At 37.3% G+C, this 14,467-nt stretch overlaps 1 protein-coding gene across 1 annotated transcript in view; it reads right to left on the bottom strand.

The window, feature by feature from the left end:
• Positions 1–14,467, bottom strand: part of PXDN (peroxidasin homolog (Drosophila)) — a 94,903-nt gene that overhangs the window by 56,985 nt on the left and 23,451 nt on the right. The window contains exon 4 of the mRNA XM_010566755.1: positions 755–826. Within this exon, the coding sequence (XP_010565057.1) occupies positions 755–826 (72 nt within the window). The remainder of the gene's footprint in view (positions 1–754; positions 827–14,467) is intronic.

The raw sequence follows: 14,467 nt of genomic DNA, 5'->3' as shown, positions 1-14,467 counted from the left end.
ACTTCTGTTCTAGAAAACAGTCAAATTTGTAATATATATATAAATTACGTACATTTAAAAGTAAAAATAACCATCTTACTTCTTCCTCATGTCTGCTAATATATTAGAGAAGAGAAACATGCATGCATTTGTCTCAAAAGTGATGTTTGAAGTAATGACAAAGAAGATACGAACTTAAAACTACAATACACATACTATTTGCACTACAGTTTGTAAAAAGTCCTTTAGAAAACACAAACTTCTCTTCACAAACATATATGATAACAAAGACCTCCATAAAAGGCAGCTCAGTGGGAACAAAACCTTCCAACTTCTGCCAGTCCTGGTGAGCACGTTAGAACAGGGAAGTTCAAAACATTAGTTTGTCAAATATTTTTGTAACTGCAACACACTTGTACATCTGAGCCTTTGAACAGCTTTGTTGTAACTCCACAACTTATCATGTCATATTCCACGAAAGTAATTTTGCACAATTTGGAAAAAGTATACAGTAAAGCCCTGTATTTCTCATACCTCCAATTAAAGTATGTTAATAAAACACGAGGATGTAAATAATTTCTTTTTTTATTTTAATCAGGCTGGTTTTGCTTTCAAATCCTTTGGGCCTGAACCCCACTTCCCTCACCTGTGTAAATACTACAGCTGAAATTTGTGAGACTACTTACCTGTGATCAGTGAGCAAATTTGACACATTATCAAATTAATCATATTAAATCAAAAGGGGAAAGGGCCTTAGGGTTGAAAAAGAACTTACAGTGTGTTCAGGTTTTTAAGCCGTCTAAACTCTCCAGGCTGGATTTCTTTAATCCTATTAAATCTTAGGTCTCTGTAGAATAAAGAAAGAAGAATCATGTTATAAAAAACATCTATGTATTTCTTCATGTGAAAAAACGAACTAAGCAAAAGTCATTTGTGACGACCGTGACCAGCCTCCATCCACAAACCATAGCTTTTGACCAAAGGAGAAGGCAAAACGAACCCAAAAACTGTTTGACAAGTTTAAGCAGAGGGTTGACCAAACCCAGCCTCAGCGGTCAATACTGAAGGCTGCATCAAAGCTGAACCTATGGGCATGAAGGATGTTCTCTTCCACAGTAGAGCAACTTGTAATGGGATGATGAATTGTATTTCACTAAACTGAACTGACTCCGTATTTTAAAAGCTGCTTGTAAATAATACAGGAAATAAAAATGCTTGTAAATAAACAGATATAGAAAAATTGGGATCAGAAAAAAGCTCAGGAAAAAGAGACAGCTTTCAAGACTTTTAAGCCACTCCATTCTTTTGTTTTGGGTAAGGAGGCTTAAGTGCCTTATGTTGTCCTGCTTTTACAACCTGTAAATCCGGCTGCCTGAAGCTATTTATGCTCTTATTTAATTTTACTTTCTCTTAGTTTTTCATATGGTCTTACCGCCTTCAGTTTCCTGTTAGATCTATAGCCTAATTAGAGCTTCTCCAAGAAGAACGAAACCGCTTTCTCAAGCGAGGCGCTGCAGAGCAAGCAGGGACAGGGAGCGAGGCGGCAGCAGCGTGGGGACGGGGGAAACGCCGTGGCCGCGCCAGTCCCACACTCTCTGCTGCTGGAGGAAGGCGGCAGGGTCTTCCACCTCCACCCACCTCCTGTCCGCCCCCGGCCCCGAGTCGCACGGTCTTGCTGCTTGCCTCCACTGGCTGTTGTATCCCCAGTGGCTCAGAAACTCAGGACCAGCAATAAACCCATGCAAAAAAAAAAACCAACCAACCCAGGAAATAATTTTCTGCCTGATTAGCAAACTGAATGGGCTTCCTGGGAGGGCACACAGGTGAGAGAGGGACTGCAAGGAGAGATCAGGCCCAGGGGAAAGGAAGAAGGGCAGCAGGTCTGTCCTCCTCCCTAGCAGCAGACCAAGGACACCAGGACCTTAGGGTCTCTGGCAAGTGAACAGAAGGGAAGCAAACGGAAAGTAAGTAAAATCTGAAAGACTGTGATCACACCTATTGCACTGTCCTTCCTAGAACACACACCTACCAATTGCTTTCAAAAGTAGGACATAAACGCGTCATAACTTCAATCTTTGCGCCAAAAGCAGTCCTAATTAAAACATAAATATGCACTGCGTTTTAACGGGTAATATGGCATCAATAAGTCTCTTGGGAATTTGGTACTTAGTCAAAGGAAATACAGAAAAGCAGACAAAAAGTCAGCTGCATACTAATCCCATATAACCCCACTGTACGTAATGGAGGGTATAGTTGCCTGAAGTCTTTTGCAAAGAGCATACTTAAGCATCATTCCTCATGAATCAGCCCAACAGGGCTTATTCAGCTCTGGAATAATGGCCTCAGAAGGACTTTTTCTACATAAGTGGTTTAGGATGTGGCCTACTGTTCATTGTAAGGAAAGGATTAGACATGTGGTTCTGTTTGCATTACACTCCACCAAAATATTTGATCAGTGACTGGAATAAATGAGGGATGTAAACTGCTATCCCTTATTTAGATGCATAGTTAAACTGCCTGTAGACATGCAGGACGGCCCCATTACTCAACTCCTAGCTTAACTGAGGATTTCCAGATTTAGAAGCACAAATTTTCATAGCTTGAATTTGTTCTTTACCAAAGCACCTTCTTCAGTTACTGCTAAACAGCATTACGTTTTGTTCATCACTCACACAAGAAATACTCACTTATCACATACGAAACACACATGCCCCTGATGAGAGGGATGCTGCCTATGAATCACTGAATCTCAGGTGCCGAGATTTTCTACACGACCATTGAATGTCGTAGCCTGCACTGACAGAAGATACAGCAGATCCCTCTGTAAGCATCATTGGACATGACATTCCACTTTACTGAAGCTTTTTCTAGATTGTCTGAAAGTTTATTGTGTTTCAAGGAAGTGTTTTAATTTTGATTAAAATAATCAAAAGTGCAAAAATCCAATATTCATTAATGGAATATTGGAAACTGAGAATTTTTCAAAAGCCTCAAAATACCATTACAACTAGCAATATTTAGCTCCTAAACAACACAGGACTTCTCAAATTGATATTTCTTTTTTAAAGTTCCACAGTTAAAAATAAATCGTTACCCAAACTAGGCATAGACAGAATGCAGAATGTCTTTTTAGCTAAAAAAAACCCCCCATACATTCATCCATATGAAAAGCAATTCCCTACAGTGAAGCAAAGCTGATAAATAAGTACGTAACTTTCACGAATGCAATGAAGGAGCTGGTCCTCTGAGTCAGCATCAAAATGAGGACCCTTTTGATGTATCAAATCCATTCTGCAGTAAATTGCTAGGATAACTAGGGATTAGCAACATCAATCAAAATAATTTATATTATTTTACTATCGCCGCTTATAGTGATATTTTATCCCAGCTCCTGACACTATTGCCCTTCTCCCGTGAAGTTGTTAAGACTAAATAATACATCGTTTGAAACCCTACCCATTCGTTTTCATTCTGCATAAAGGTATTAAAAAAGAGCTGTAATAAAGCACAGCACCCAAATTTTCTCTAGAGCCCAGTGCATTTGGTATCTCTAAGTAGATACCATAGAAAGCTATGATGATGATACATTTTTATAAAGATTAATTATATGTTTTGTTTAAAGTTGGTACCACAATTACATTAAAATTGGAGAAAAAACAATGTTAATCTTACTAAAATGTAGGATTACAATTTTGGTACATTCCTTCAAAGGGGAGCTCTTTCTTCAAAGGAAGTAACACTTCTAAGTGTTAACTTGAAGTTTTTTCATTAATTTTTCAGCACAAAATCCCCCAAAATAGTGAGGCTGATCACAAACACTGCTCATAATAAAGAACACACAACCTCTTTTGTTCTCTAAATTAATATAATTATACTTCATGAGGTATTTCTTGTACACAGAAAAGTTAAGTCATAACCACTGTAAATTTCTCAAGAAGAAATTCTGTCAAACTGTCTTAATTTACTTATATAACAGGATAATAAGCCAAGTGGATAAAGGAAATAGAGTATACATTGCATACATTAGTTTAAGGGTTTTGATACAGGCCATTCACATTAACAAAACACAGAAATATGGTTTAAAGGAAATCTCCGTAAACCAAGTGTTCAACTGGTTGGGAAAAAGAGGATAAGTAAAGACTAGTTATTGAACTGAAAGGTTGTATCAGGTAGATTTGGGCAGAAATCTGCCATAAGGTACTAAATATTTTAAGACAAGGTTGGTAGAACTAAAAAATAAGCTTTTCAAGTTTGCATATGTTAGCAAATTTGGAGTGGCTGTAACGATTCTGGAAGATGTTTGAGATTAGAAACAAGCCTGAAGTTATAAATCCCTGAGAAATGGAAATAACCAAACAGCAATGAGACAGGGAAGAATCAGACAGCCACCAGATCTTTCAAAGGCAATTAAGGTTTCAGTAGATGATGAAAAAAAAAGTTAAAAAGCCTCAGTCACCACTGCCATACCATTGTAGACAACAACACATTCCATACGAAACAGGAGTACCATTTCTCAGGCTTGAAATGTCATCCTCCCATGGTGGAGACCCCATGTCCAGCTTATGGGAACCGACCGCATTTCAGAGGACAGGAGAGGAGCTCAGAGGAAAAGTGTAACAGCAAGGGGAGCGCAGGGAAACATCCCCTTGGAGAGTGAAGGGCAGGAATGAGGACTGTGTTAGATTGAAAAAGGAGTAAGGGTAGCTCAAGCAGGCCATTATGATCCAGACCTTCAAAGACACTTTGTGCTGCTGAAATAACGTGTGATTAATCAGCATGATGAGGTTTCTTGTCCCTTTTTTTCAGACTAGTTCCTGCCCAACCATGCTGCCACATGACTTTTTACTCACAAAAGCCTGTTCCATGCCCATTCATTTCTCTTTCACCTTTTTCGTTGTTCCCCATTTTGCTCTTACAAACTGACTGCATCCTGGCTGCGTGCTGTGCTTTGGGGCTTAGCGAGCCCGACTTCCACTGACCGGCCAGAGTGCAGCAAAAGGTTAAACCAGCAGACTGAGGGAGTCCACGCCAGTTGCTGACTGTCATTTGTCCCCTCCCTAATCTCTAAATAATAAATGAAACAACCAATAAAAATTATGCATACACCTATGATGATGGCACAGGATTTTAGGTTACTATAATAACTTTTGCATAATAATCCAAACCAAAATGTCATACATTCAGTTTTTCAAATCAAAATCTAGTACACCGAACTCCTAATTCAGATTGTCTCCTGTATTATGTGTTTCACAGTGAAAATATTTACTCCGTAAAATGATGCCTAGACAACATAATAATATTTTAGGGAAGAGTATGCTACTGCTGCTTTCTTGTATTGAATTCTCTTAAGTTGTGGTCCTGTACCTAAGCATCTTCCTTCAGAGAAATTCTGCCTGACCTCCAAAAAGTCTTTGCTAACAGTGTTATCTCTTGGCTCTCATTCTCAAACACAGCCACGTGTATATACATATATAAAAAAAGAGTAATTACAATGAAAACGACCTTTCCCTTCTACAAAAAGCCCTAAAGGTCGTTTTTCTGTCAATTCACAAAAACATCCTAAATACTAACGGTTACCACTGTCCTCCTTCTTGCACCCTCTGCAGCTCAACGATTTAAGTTGTGAAAATACACTTCAACTACACAGACTCTCACAGAAGCTAAGCCTGTCACTTTGAAGCATTACATCTCCCTTGAACAACACAAACAAAAGAACATGTCAACGACGCCTAGTAAACTGAATACTCCCAGGATTATTTTCCTGGCCCCACGTCATCTGCTCTGTGCTAATTCACGGAGTGGGACCAGGAAATGTTCGGCAGAGCACGACGCTGTGTGGGCCAAGAGCGTGCCAGGGAGCACGCTGACAATTTAGCAATTGGATGCCCCTGAGAGTCGCATTCCAGCGCCTGGGAACCGTCGGGGTCCCACAGCATCGCCAACAGCCGTGGGTCAGGAAACACGCCAAGCAGTACGCAGCAAACAGGGTGCATGTGCACAGTCGCTTAGCAGGCTTCCTATGCGCTGTTACGTGAACGAGGTTTTATGAAAATCTGTAAGATCTAGGTGTATGGGATGTAAACAAATACAATATTTGTATGTTTTCTTTTCTGTGACAAAGCAAATGAGAACTGTGCTGCAGACACTTTTTGTCTGGACAGAAATAAATTCTGTTCCTAATAAATTCTTTATTTGAACTAACTGCGTCCATTTGCCTCCCCACCTTAGACTGCCCATTCGTAACAACAGTAAACTATTTCCAATTTAGAACTGAGAATTAACTTTAATACTTTTATCTAACCAGTGAAAACTTCTAAACATATAAATATTAAAAAACATTACACAGCTGCTACTGTCCCATACAATCCAATGCTCCTGTGGCAGCTCCTGGCACTCCAGAATGCCCTATTAAAAGTTAGTACTGACAGTGCACCGTAATGAAAACTGTGGGTTCTCTGTTAATGCATCCTGATGGGGCAAGGCAACATTTGGGCATATAAATTCTTTGCAAGTTTACAAAATAGTAGTTTATAAAATAAATAAAGCAATAAACACTAAAAGGCATTAATACATATTTGGAATATGAAATTCATACAGGATATGCAGCAAACAATACAGCTTTCAAATACATTGACCTTAAACATCAAGCAACTTATAAGAAAAGTCAATTAAAGAAGTTTCATATCACTCTCTGTTTGAAATACAGGAATCCCTTTTAGAGAAGGGACTGTTTTTGTTCAGAACTAACCATGCACTGAAATTAAAACTGTAACTTTTTTATAAAAAATACATTAAGTGCAGTTTTCCTTTATTCTTTTGTTTTCTAAATTGTTGCAAAATGACATATGGGGAGGAGAGTTAAGGCTTTACATTTCATCAATTTTATAAAAGATTAATAATCTTAATTCTGATTTTGCATATGTTTGACTTTTAAAGATTCTGTTGCTTCATCAAACTAAGAAGAATCATGAGCTGTTCTAAATCAAACTGATTTAAAGTAGGGCTGCCAAGACAACGTCATGTACCCCTGTCATGCACCTCAAAAGGTGGCAGTCTGCAGATCAAGTTGTGGATACTCAACACCAAAACAAGTCATCCCCAGTCATTACCCCTATTTGATGTCAAGTAATAAGCACTCACTAATCGGCAGCTAATAGAAAAGGTGTTGTCCTACGCGGGGCAAATGGGCAAATTCTTTATGAAGAACTGCTGGAGCAGCAGCAGGAAGGAGGACACCAGGGCTCCCCCTCTGCTTGCTGGAGCCCGACCATGTCCTTCTCATCTCTGCCTGCAGACTGGGTACCCTGCTGCTTATTACAGCTTGGAGGACTTCCCTGAGATCCCTTCATTGCTATAGAGAGAGTATGTAGGAAATGGCTTTCCATTTTTTTCAATTTTAATTTGTGTCAGAAAAAATTATCATGACACAAAAACATTATACTAAGATCTTTAATAAAAAAGGAAAAAAAACCCTTTAAGCTACTGCTTCATTTATAGCCATGTGTCTCTCTCTCTCTCTACATATAATTAGCCAATTCTAACATGGATATAGAGACACTGTATAATATGATGATTTAATTAAAAACATTTATCTTGTGACATAATGTATGTATGAAAGCATACTCTCAGGGCATTAGCAAAGAACTCTATATGTCACACTCACATCTAACAGAAATGCTGCAATTACACAGATTTCAAATCTAGTACCAATAACTACAAGTATTCCTGCCATTTTTAAAGGTTATGCAAGTTTTTTATTATACACAGTCTTCTATGAATTAATTCTAGTGCACTTAAATCCAAATGCAAAAGCTTTCAGAACATTAACTTTAAATAAAATATTTTGTAAGAGCAAAGACAGCTGAAAATATTCGGAATTTTCATTATCCATCTCCCACCTTCCTGGCTGCAGGATGGAAATAAAAGCAAAAATAAAACTGAAGGCTTGTTTGCTAGGGTGTAACAATAAGATTTACAAAATGATATGTGCAAAATCTTAAACTAAAGTAAGAGACAGAACTTAGATTGCTTTGGACACTTTTTGTCCTGTTATTAAAAAATGCTTGAGAGGAGAAAGTTATATGCAAATGGAAAATTTTAAGCACAATGTGTATCTTCATCTTCTGTTTATAGCCCTCCTGATTTTGATAAAGACCAAAACAAAAATAGGCTATCAATCCTATTTCCCTCTCAGATTAAAGAATAAATTGTAAATAATATCTTTATTTGTTAGTGTTTTCACCGTTGAGGCTCAGGAGGACAAGCAGCTCATCTAATCAAGCATTCATTGCTTGTACTAACCCCCAAAAATTCTGTGACATGAGACTACGTCTTACTTAGTACTTTTTGGGTAGACCTGCTGTTCCACATCACCTATATTTTCCAACTGGGTAATCTCCCAGCATTTGTCGTAAGTTTTTCTTGTCCAAGAATGAAAATATTCTGTTGCTTTGCTTGATAATGTTAGATGCAATCAACAGAACAAACTTAACACCATGTTACACTTTTTGCTCTGAAGGACTATTTCCAGCGTACCACTCTCAGATATAATAGATCATAAATCACATTCATACATTTATGCTAAGAAACACTACATGAAAATCAGACTAAGTGAAACAAGAAAAACAAAAAAAAATTCCCCCAAAAGTAGGACTTCCAAGTTCCTCCAAAACCAGGATCCATCAAGACAGAATAATGACAAAGCATCAGATTTACCACTGGCAAACTAGAACAATGCATTTAAACTCAAGTTTAGATCTGCATTTGTATTAGCCTATCATATTGAAAACATCTGACTTCATACTTTAAATTGAAAATATTTTTATATCTTTTAGCTTTGGACAAGAAAAAGGCAATGTGGATGAAATCAACACAGTCGTATAATACACGTGATGTTTGAAACATGATGTTGACATGTTAATGACTTCTATTATCAATCTTCATTAAAAAGAAAAATACTGAAGCATTTACCAATGAACTCAAATCTTGATTTTTTTGTTAGCAGTGAAGGTAATTATCTCATTGCCTTGTTTCAAGGGTTAACCAGTACTTCGGCATTGATTTAGGACACAAACGAACTTAAATTCAGAGGTATTTCCTCAGATAAGCAAAATCACCACAGCAGCAAACTGGAAATATCTGAAAGGACAGTACTGTCTTAAGTACCTTAAAAACTGAAAGGTTCTGAAATGATAAGTGTGGATCATAAAAGAACAAGCCCCATGCCCAACTGCCTGCCTCAAAGTTAGACACTTTTAAAAGGTCCAGTGAAAACTATTTAAAGCTAAAACTCTTCCTCTATATGTGATTCTAAACTGTATGGTAATATAATCTTTATTATTTTAATTTGATAAATTAAAAGGAGGCATTAGCTTTGGTTTGGTAAGAATCAGCAGGAATAATGCAAACTACTTTCAAAGGATGGATTTCTTTTTGTTATGACTTTCTTATATTGAGAGATATAAAAAGTCTGAAAAAGATGTGTATGTGAAAGACAATGCACTCTTATTCATCTATAAGGCTAGTTATGAAATGACGATTGGCAACATGAAGCGTCAAAACAGAAAAATAACAATTCCTTCAGCTGCAGTATATATACTGAACCTGGAAAAAAGTGCAAACTAGTTTATCTCCTTTTCCTTTAAAAAAAGGAGGGAGCAATTTAATAGATAAATATTAGATTTGTAGATCTATTACATTTAATAGGTTAAATTAATAATCTAAGTTAATGAATGACCATTGCCTTTATCATTTGTTTAGCTCTCTTCCGTTGTTTTAATAAGGTAGGAATTGTCATAACTGGATCACTTGGCCATTGGCAAATTCAAAAGAACAAAATAAGAGAAAAACATTAATTTTTTCTAACCATCGAAGATTAATTACTACCCAGCAGAAATAACCTATACCATAAATGCCAAACTACTATGTTTCTCAACACAGAACAAAAGATCTGCAAATGCCAGCAAGACTACATTGCTTATGTCTACTTTATTCTTACTCTTTTTTTATTCAAGGTCATCCCAGCAGGAAATGAAAAACAGCCATCAGCATAGTAAAAACATTCAAACAGAGCAGAGCATGAAAATTGCACAAAAGAGGTTATATAATCAAGTCAGTGCAGTAACTGGATGATGTCAATGGCACTTTAATGCTGCTTTAACTACTGCCCTGTAAAAAAATGTGTCACTTTGTTGAACAAACAAAGAGAAGGCCACCACTTTAAAAAAATAAAACCAAACCCCACTTTCAGCTATAGCACTACTTATAGTAATCCTCACTGCTAGCTGCGTAAAAGTTTCTAGAATACCAGAGGAACCAAGATTTTTTTTTTTTTTTTTTTTTTTCCTGGTTTTAAGATTTAGCCCAAGTGATTCTTTTACAGACAAAATTACATCGCTCTCCTTTTTCTTGCCAATTCATTTTCTGGATTAATTCTTCCCCATTCTAATTACTAGACACAATATGCGGTTTTCTCTAATTTACATTGAGAGATTTTTATTATCTCTACATCAGCACTCAGCACATAAAATAAAGCTACTGTATTTTTAGATGGGAAACTAAAACACAATTACATGGTGAGTGGGTATCATAGTCAATAATATTTAGTATACCATAATTTCAGTAACAAAAGCAAATGGTAGGATCACAAAAATACTGAAATCTGTAGAAAAGAATGCAGAACATTTGGCAGTACTCACCTTGACCATAAACCCATGTTTATGAAAATAAGAATAAAATCCGGATGCTCTATCAATTATCTAATTAAAATAACACCTGATTTGCACAAGTATGTAAGATTTGTTGAAAGGGAGTTCAAGTTTAAAAGTCTTAAAAAATATATTTATCAGATACAGCTTTGGTGAATGGAGAGCTTATGATACAGCCTTCTCCAAGAACTAAGGATTTGTTTTAACTAACAATTACTTTGCCATTAGAGTTGAAAGGAAAAGATTTAAATGTGAACTCAATGAAAAGCAATACAGTATTGTCTTACTAAGTCTGTAGATCCCTCTGCTGCCCTTGTTGCCAATTTTTTCAACCAGCTATGCGGTGCCATTAATAGGACTCAAGTGGGATTTGCTGGTTCAAGTTTTAGGCATGTAGGCTTAATTGTCAAGAATTATACATGGCAATTTTACTCTGCCATGATCATGGCTCTTTGTGTCATCCACCTTCAGAGTCTTCCAAAATCCATGCACTACAGAAATATGTATTTTGAAATTAGAAATTTTATTTTATAATTGTTTCTAATTCTCATGCTACCTTAAAAAAAACCAACAAAACACCAAACAACAACAACAAAACAAAACCAAACCAAACCACACAACCAAAACCCCCTCCTTTTAACAGTACAGGTAGAATTCAAAGAGATGTAATGCTATTTTTGCAGTCTGAAGAAGTAACAAAAACACGTGAAATCTGTCTTTTTCCTCTGAGGAGGATATATTTCTAAAACCAAACAATGAAAATGTCATTGACAGTACAGCCATATGATTCATTACTGATTATTTTTGACAGAAATATCCTTGGGAAAGGGCTGCTTTCTTGTCCTGCGTTTGTGCCATGCCTGATAAAATAGGGCACAATAGTTGCACCTGAGTGCTGTGCTACCACAAATACGTGATGGTTAAGGTCTTGCATCAAGCAAAGAGTGAACTAATGGCACAGTCTGTATTGTAAAGAGCTACGGATACATCAAAATATATTTAGAGGATTAGCGACAGTTGGAGATGCAGCCTCTTCTCAGTTTTGTTCTCAGTATTTATTGTTTCAACTGCACTTTTCAAGCAAAAAAAAAAGTTTCTTCTCTGTAGTAGGCTAAAGAAGACACCAAAAAGGGAAGCTGACTAGTTTATGGCATACCATGAACCACTGAAACAAACGTGGTAACAGTTATGTGTGGTTTTGTAGTTAATAGTCATGTGAAATTCTGTGTGAAACCCACAGAAATACTGCTTTTATGCTATAGTTGTAAATTAGTCTTCCCCTGCCCCGTCTATCACTTTGCAAAATAAATAATGTTTCTACACTTCTCTGTCTCACAGGGTTGCTTAAGTGTAAACTCTACATTCATGAAATACTGATATTCTCAGAGGAAAGAACTGAAAGCCAGAAAGAAATATCATCCCCTGACCTCCCACACAGGACAAGTCACATAACAGTAGAGAAGTTCCCATCTTAAGGCAATTCAGTCAGAGCTAAACCATCCCTTTGAGAAAAACATAAAATGGTGATTCGAAAAGACCATGAATCAAGCAAAACCTAATGACTTGCGAGTCATTCTATTAGTTAACTATATTCACTGTTAAAAATGGGATAGTCTCACCCTGCTTCCAGCTTGGGTGTGTTTATCTTCAGTTTCTGCTCACTGGAAGTAAACAGCTTTAAGTGAGGAGTAGCACTGACCATTTTTCTTAAAACAGGTCCAGAGGAGTTAAGCACTGAAGTTCATACGTTAATTTCTTTTGCAGCAGTTCTTAAAGATTAAAAAACAAATAAATAAATAAATGCTAAAACTTCAAATATGGGTGGGCAGGAAAATATACTCACAATTCTTTCTGATTTTTCTCTTTTGTTCTATGGCAGATTAGTTCTTTCTTTCTTTACTGTCAGGAAAATGGATGCAGGTGCAATGCAAGCAAATGAGCGTGCATATTCATAAAAGAAAATACGCACTGATACAGAAGACTCGCCTGCGTTTTACCAGAGTGCCAGATGTCAGATAGCTTCTGAAGCCTCCTTCTAGCTCTGACACTTCAGCCCCTCTCCCACAGGAGTACCCAGCTGGGTACACCCCGCTCTGGGTGAGCATCAGCGCAGAGCTGAGGGCAACGAGCTCTCAGCAGCAGCAGATCCTACACCTGAAAACAGGGATGTGAGTGAGGGCTGGGAAAGAAGTAACAGACTGAGCAGGTAAACGAATATACTAGTATGGAAGTGTGATTTCCCCATCAGTGCAGTTTTGGGGCCTTTTCTCTCCTCAGGGCAGGAAGCCTCATTGATGCAGTGCATGTGGGCTTCCATTGTATTTATTACACCAATAAATAACATCCAGCATCTACAATGCCAATGACCTCACTGAAGAATGCCCATTTTGTCTCCTTCAATTCAAAAAGCAGTCTTGCAATACAAGATGAACATCAAGCCAAAGGATGTGGAAAATTGAAGGAATTACTGCATCTAAAAATAACATCTAAATTTGACTTAAAAGCCTTTATTCATTGTAAATCTATGCGTCACTTCTCTCTCTACTAGGCGGATTTTATCGGAACATATTTCCAACTGTTATGTACTTTCCAGTTATTTCCAATACAGAGTTTGCCATATTAGATTCAAACAGACTCGGAGGTGTTGTTAGAATTTATCTGGATACTTGTTCTTATAGAATGCCAAGGACATTTTACTATTAATATGAAAAGCACTATTGGCTTGCATGAAGAGTAGAAACAAAAATTCAGGTACTCTATCACTTGGCTGCAGACCAGCTTCCTGGTTTCAGACAAAGCAACGGCTCTTCCTTCCACTTTATGGAAAATCCCAGGTCACCTCACTGAAAAGGCTGCAGCTCTTGGAATCCTATTTTCTGCTTCCTGAGGTTAACAACAGGCTGCCGGAGCAGATAAGTGAACTATTTTCTTGCTCTGCCTCCAGCTCCTCCTCCTCCTGGCAAAGCAAACTCAGAACAAGACCTGGGAGTGACAGCACTGTGTTAGGACTCCTCCGATATTTATCTCCTCACTCCTCATCAGTGCAGCCTCAGCAAAGGCATCTGTGCATTCCTGTCTCTTGGGAGAAGAGAAGCTGCTTCTACTTACAAAGAGCAATGGAAGCAGCTACTGCAAGAAGACATTCAACCTTTAACTACCCAGCTGAATGATTTTCAGTGAAGGGGAGCTCTGGAAACAAAGATTATTCCTTCCTTTTTATTCTTGCTATGTCCATCCTAATATCAACATCAAAATTCTGAACAAAAAACAATGAAAGCCATTTTGGAGCTACTACTCATTTCCTATTCCTGCTTCCTCATTAGGGAAAAAGTTATCGTACAGAACACACCAAGAGAATAAATATAGTATAATAATAAAAAATACTGCTTTATATATTTTAATCATATCCTGCAACATGTAGTATCAATCAACACCCATCTTACTTTACCTCACATGCTGAAACTAGGATTGAATTAAATAAAATGCCTACAACTTCTTTCCCTGCACATTTCTTTTCTTCTTTCTTTACTCAAAGTAATTCTGGATTGACCAGATTAAAATGACTTGGTAAACTGGATTGCTGCAAATTACAGATATGTCTGAAATTTCCAGATAAGCATTACTAGTCTTGTGTGTGTTTGTTAGTTATTTAAAATTCCAGTGGCCTCAAGAGATCACATCTATTTTGCTTTAAGTCATGCGCCCTCTTCCTAGCAGTTCTAATATTGGCAGTATTAAGTCAACAACTAATTAGAAAGCACTTTTTAGTATCTCTGTAATTA

Source organism: Haliaeetus leucocephalus, unplaced genomic scaffold (assembly GCF_000737465.1).
Source record: "Haliaeetus leucocephalus isolate CR32 unplaced genomic scaffold, Haliaeetus_leucocephalus-4.0 Scaffold217, whole genome shotgun sequence".
NCBI classification, from domain to species: domain Eukaryota; kingdom Metazoa; phylum Chordata; class Aves; order Accipitriformes; family Accipitridae; genus Haliaeetus; species Haliaeetus leucocephalus.
The sequence above is the reverse complement of the archived record's forward strand: the minus strand, read 5'-3'. Positions and strand labels throughout refer to the sequence as shown.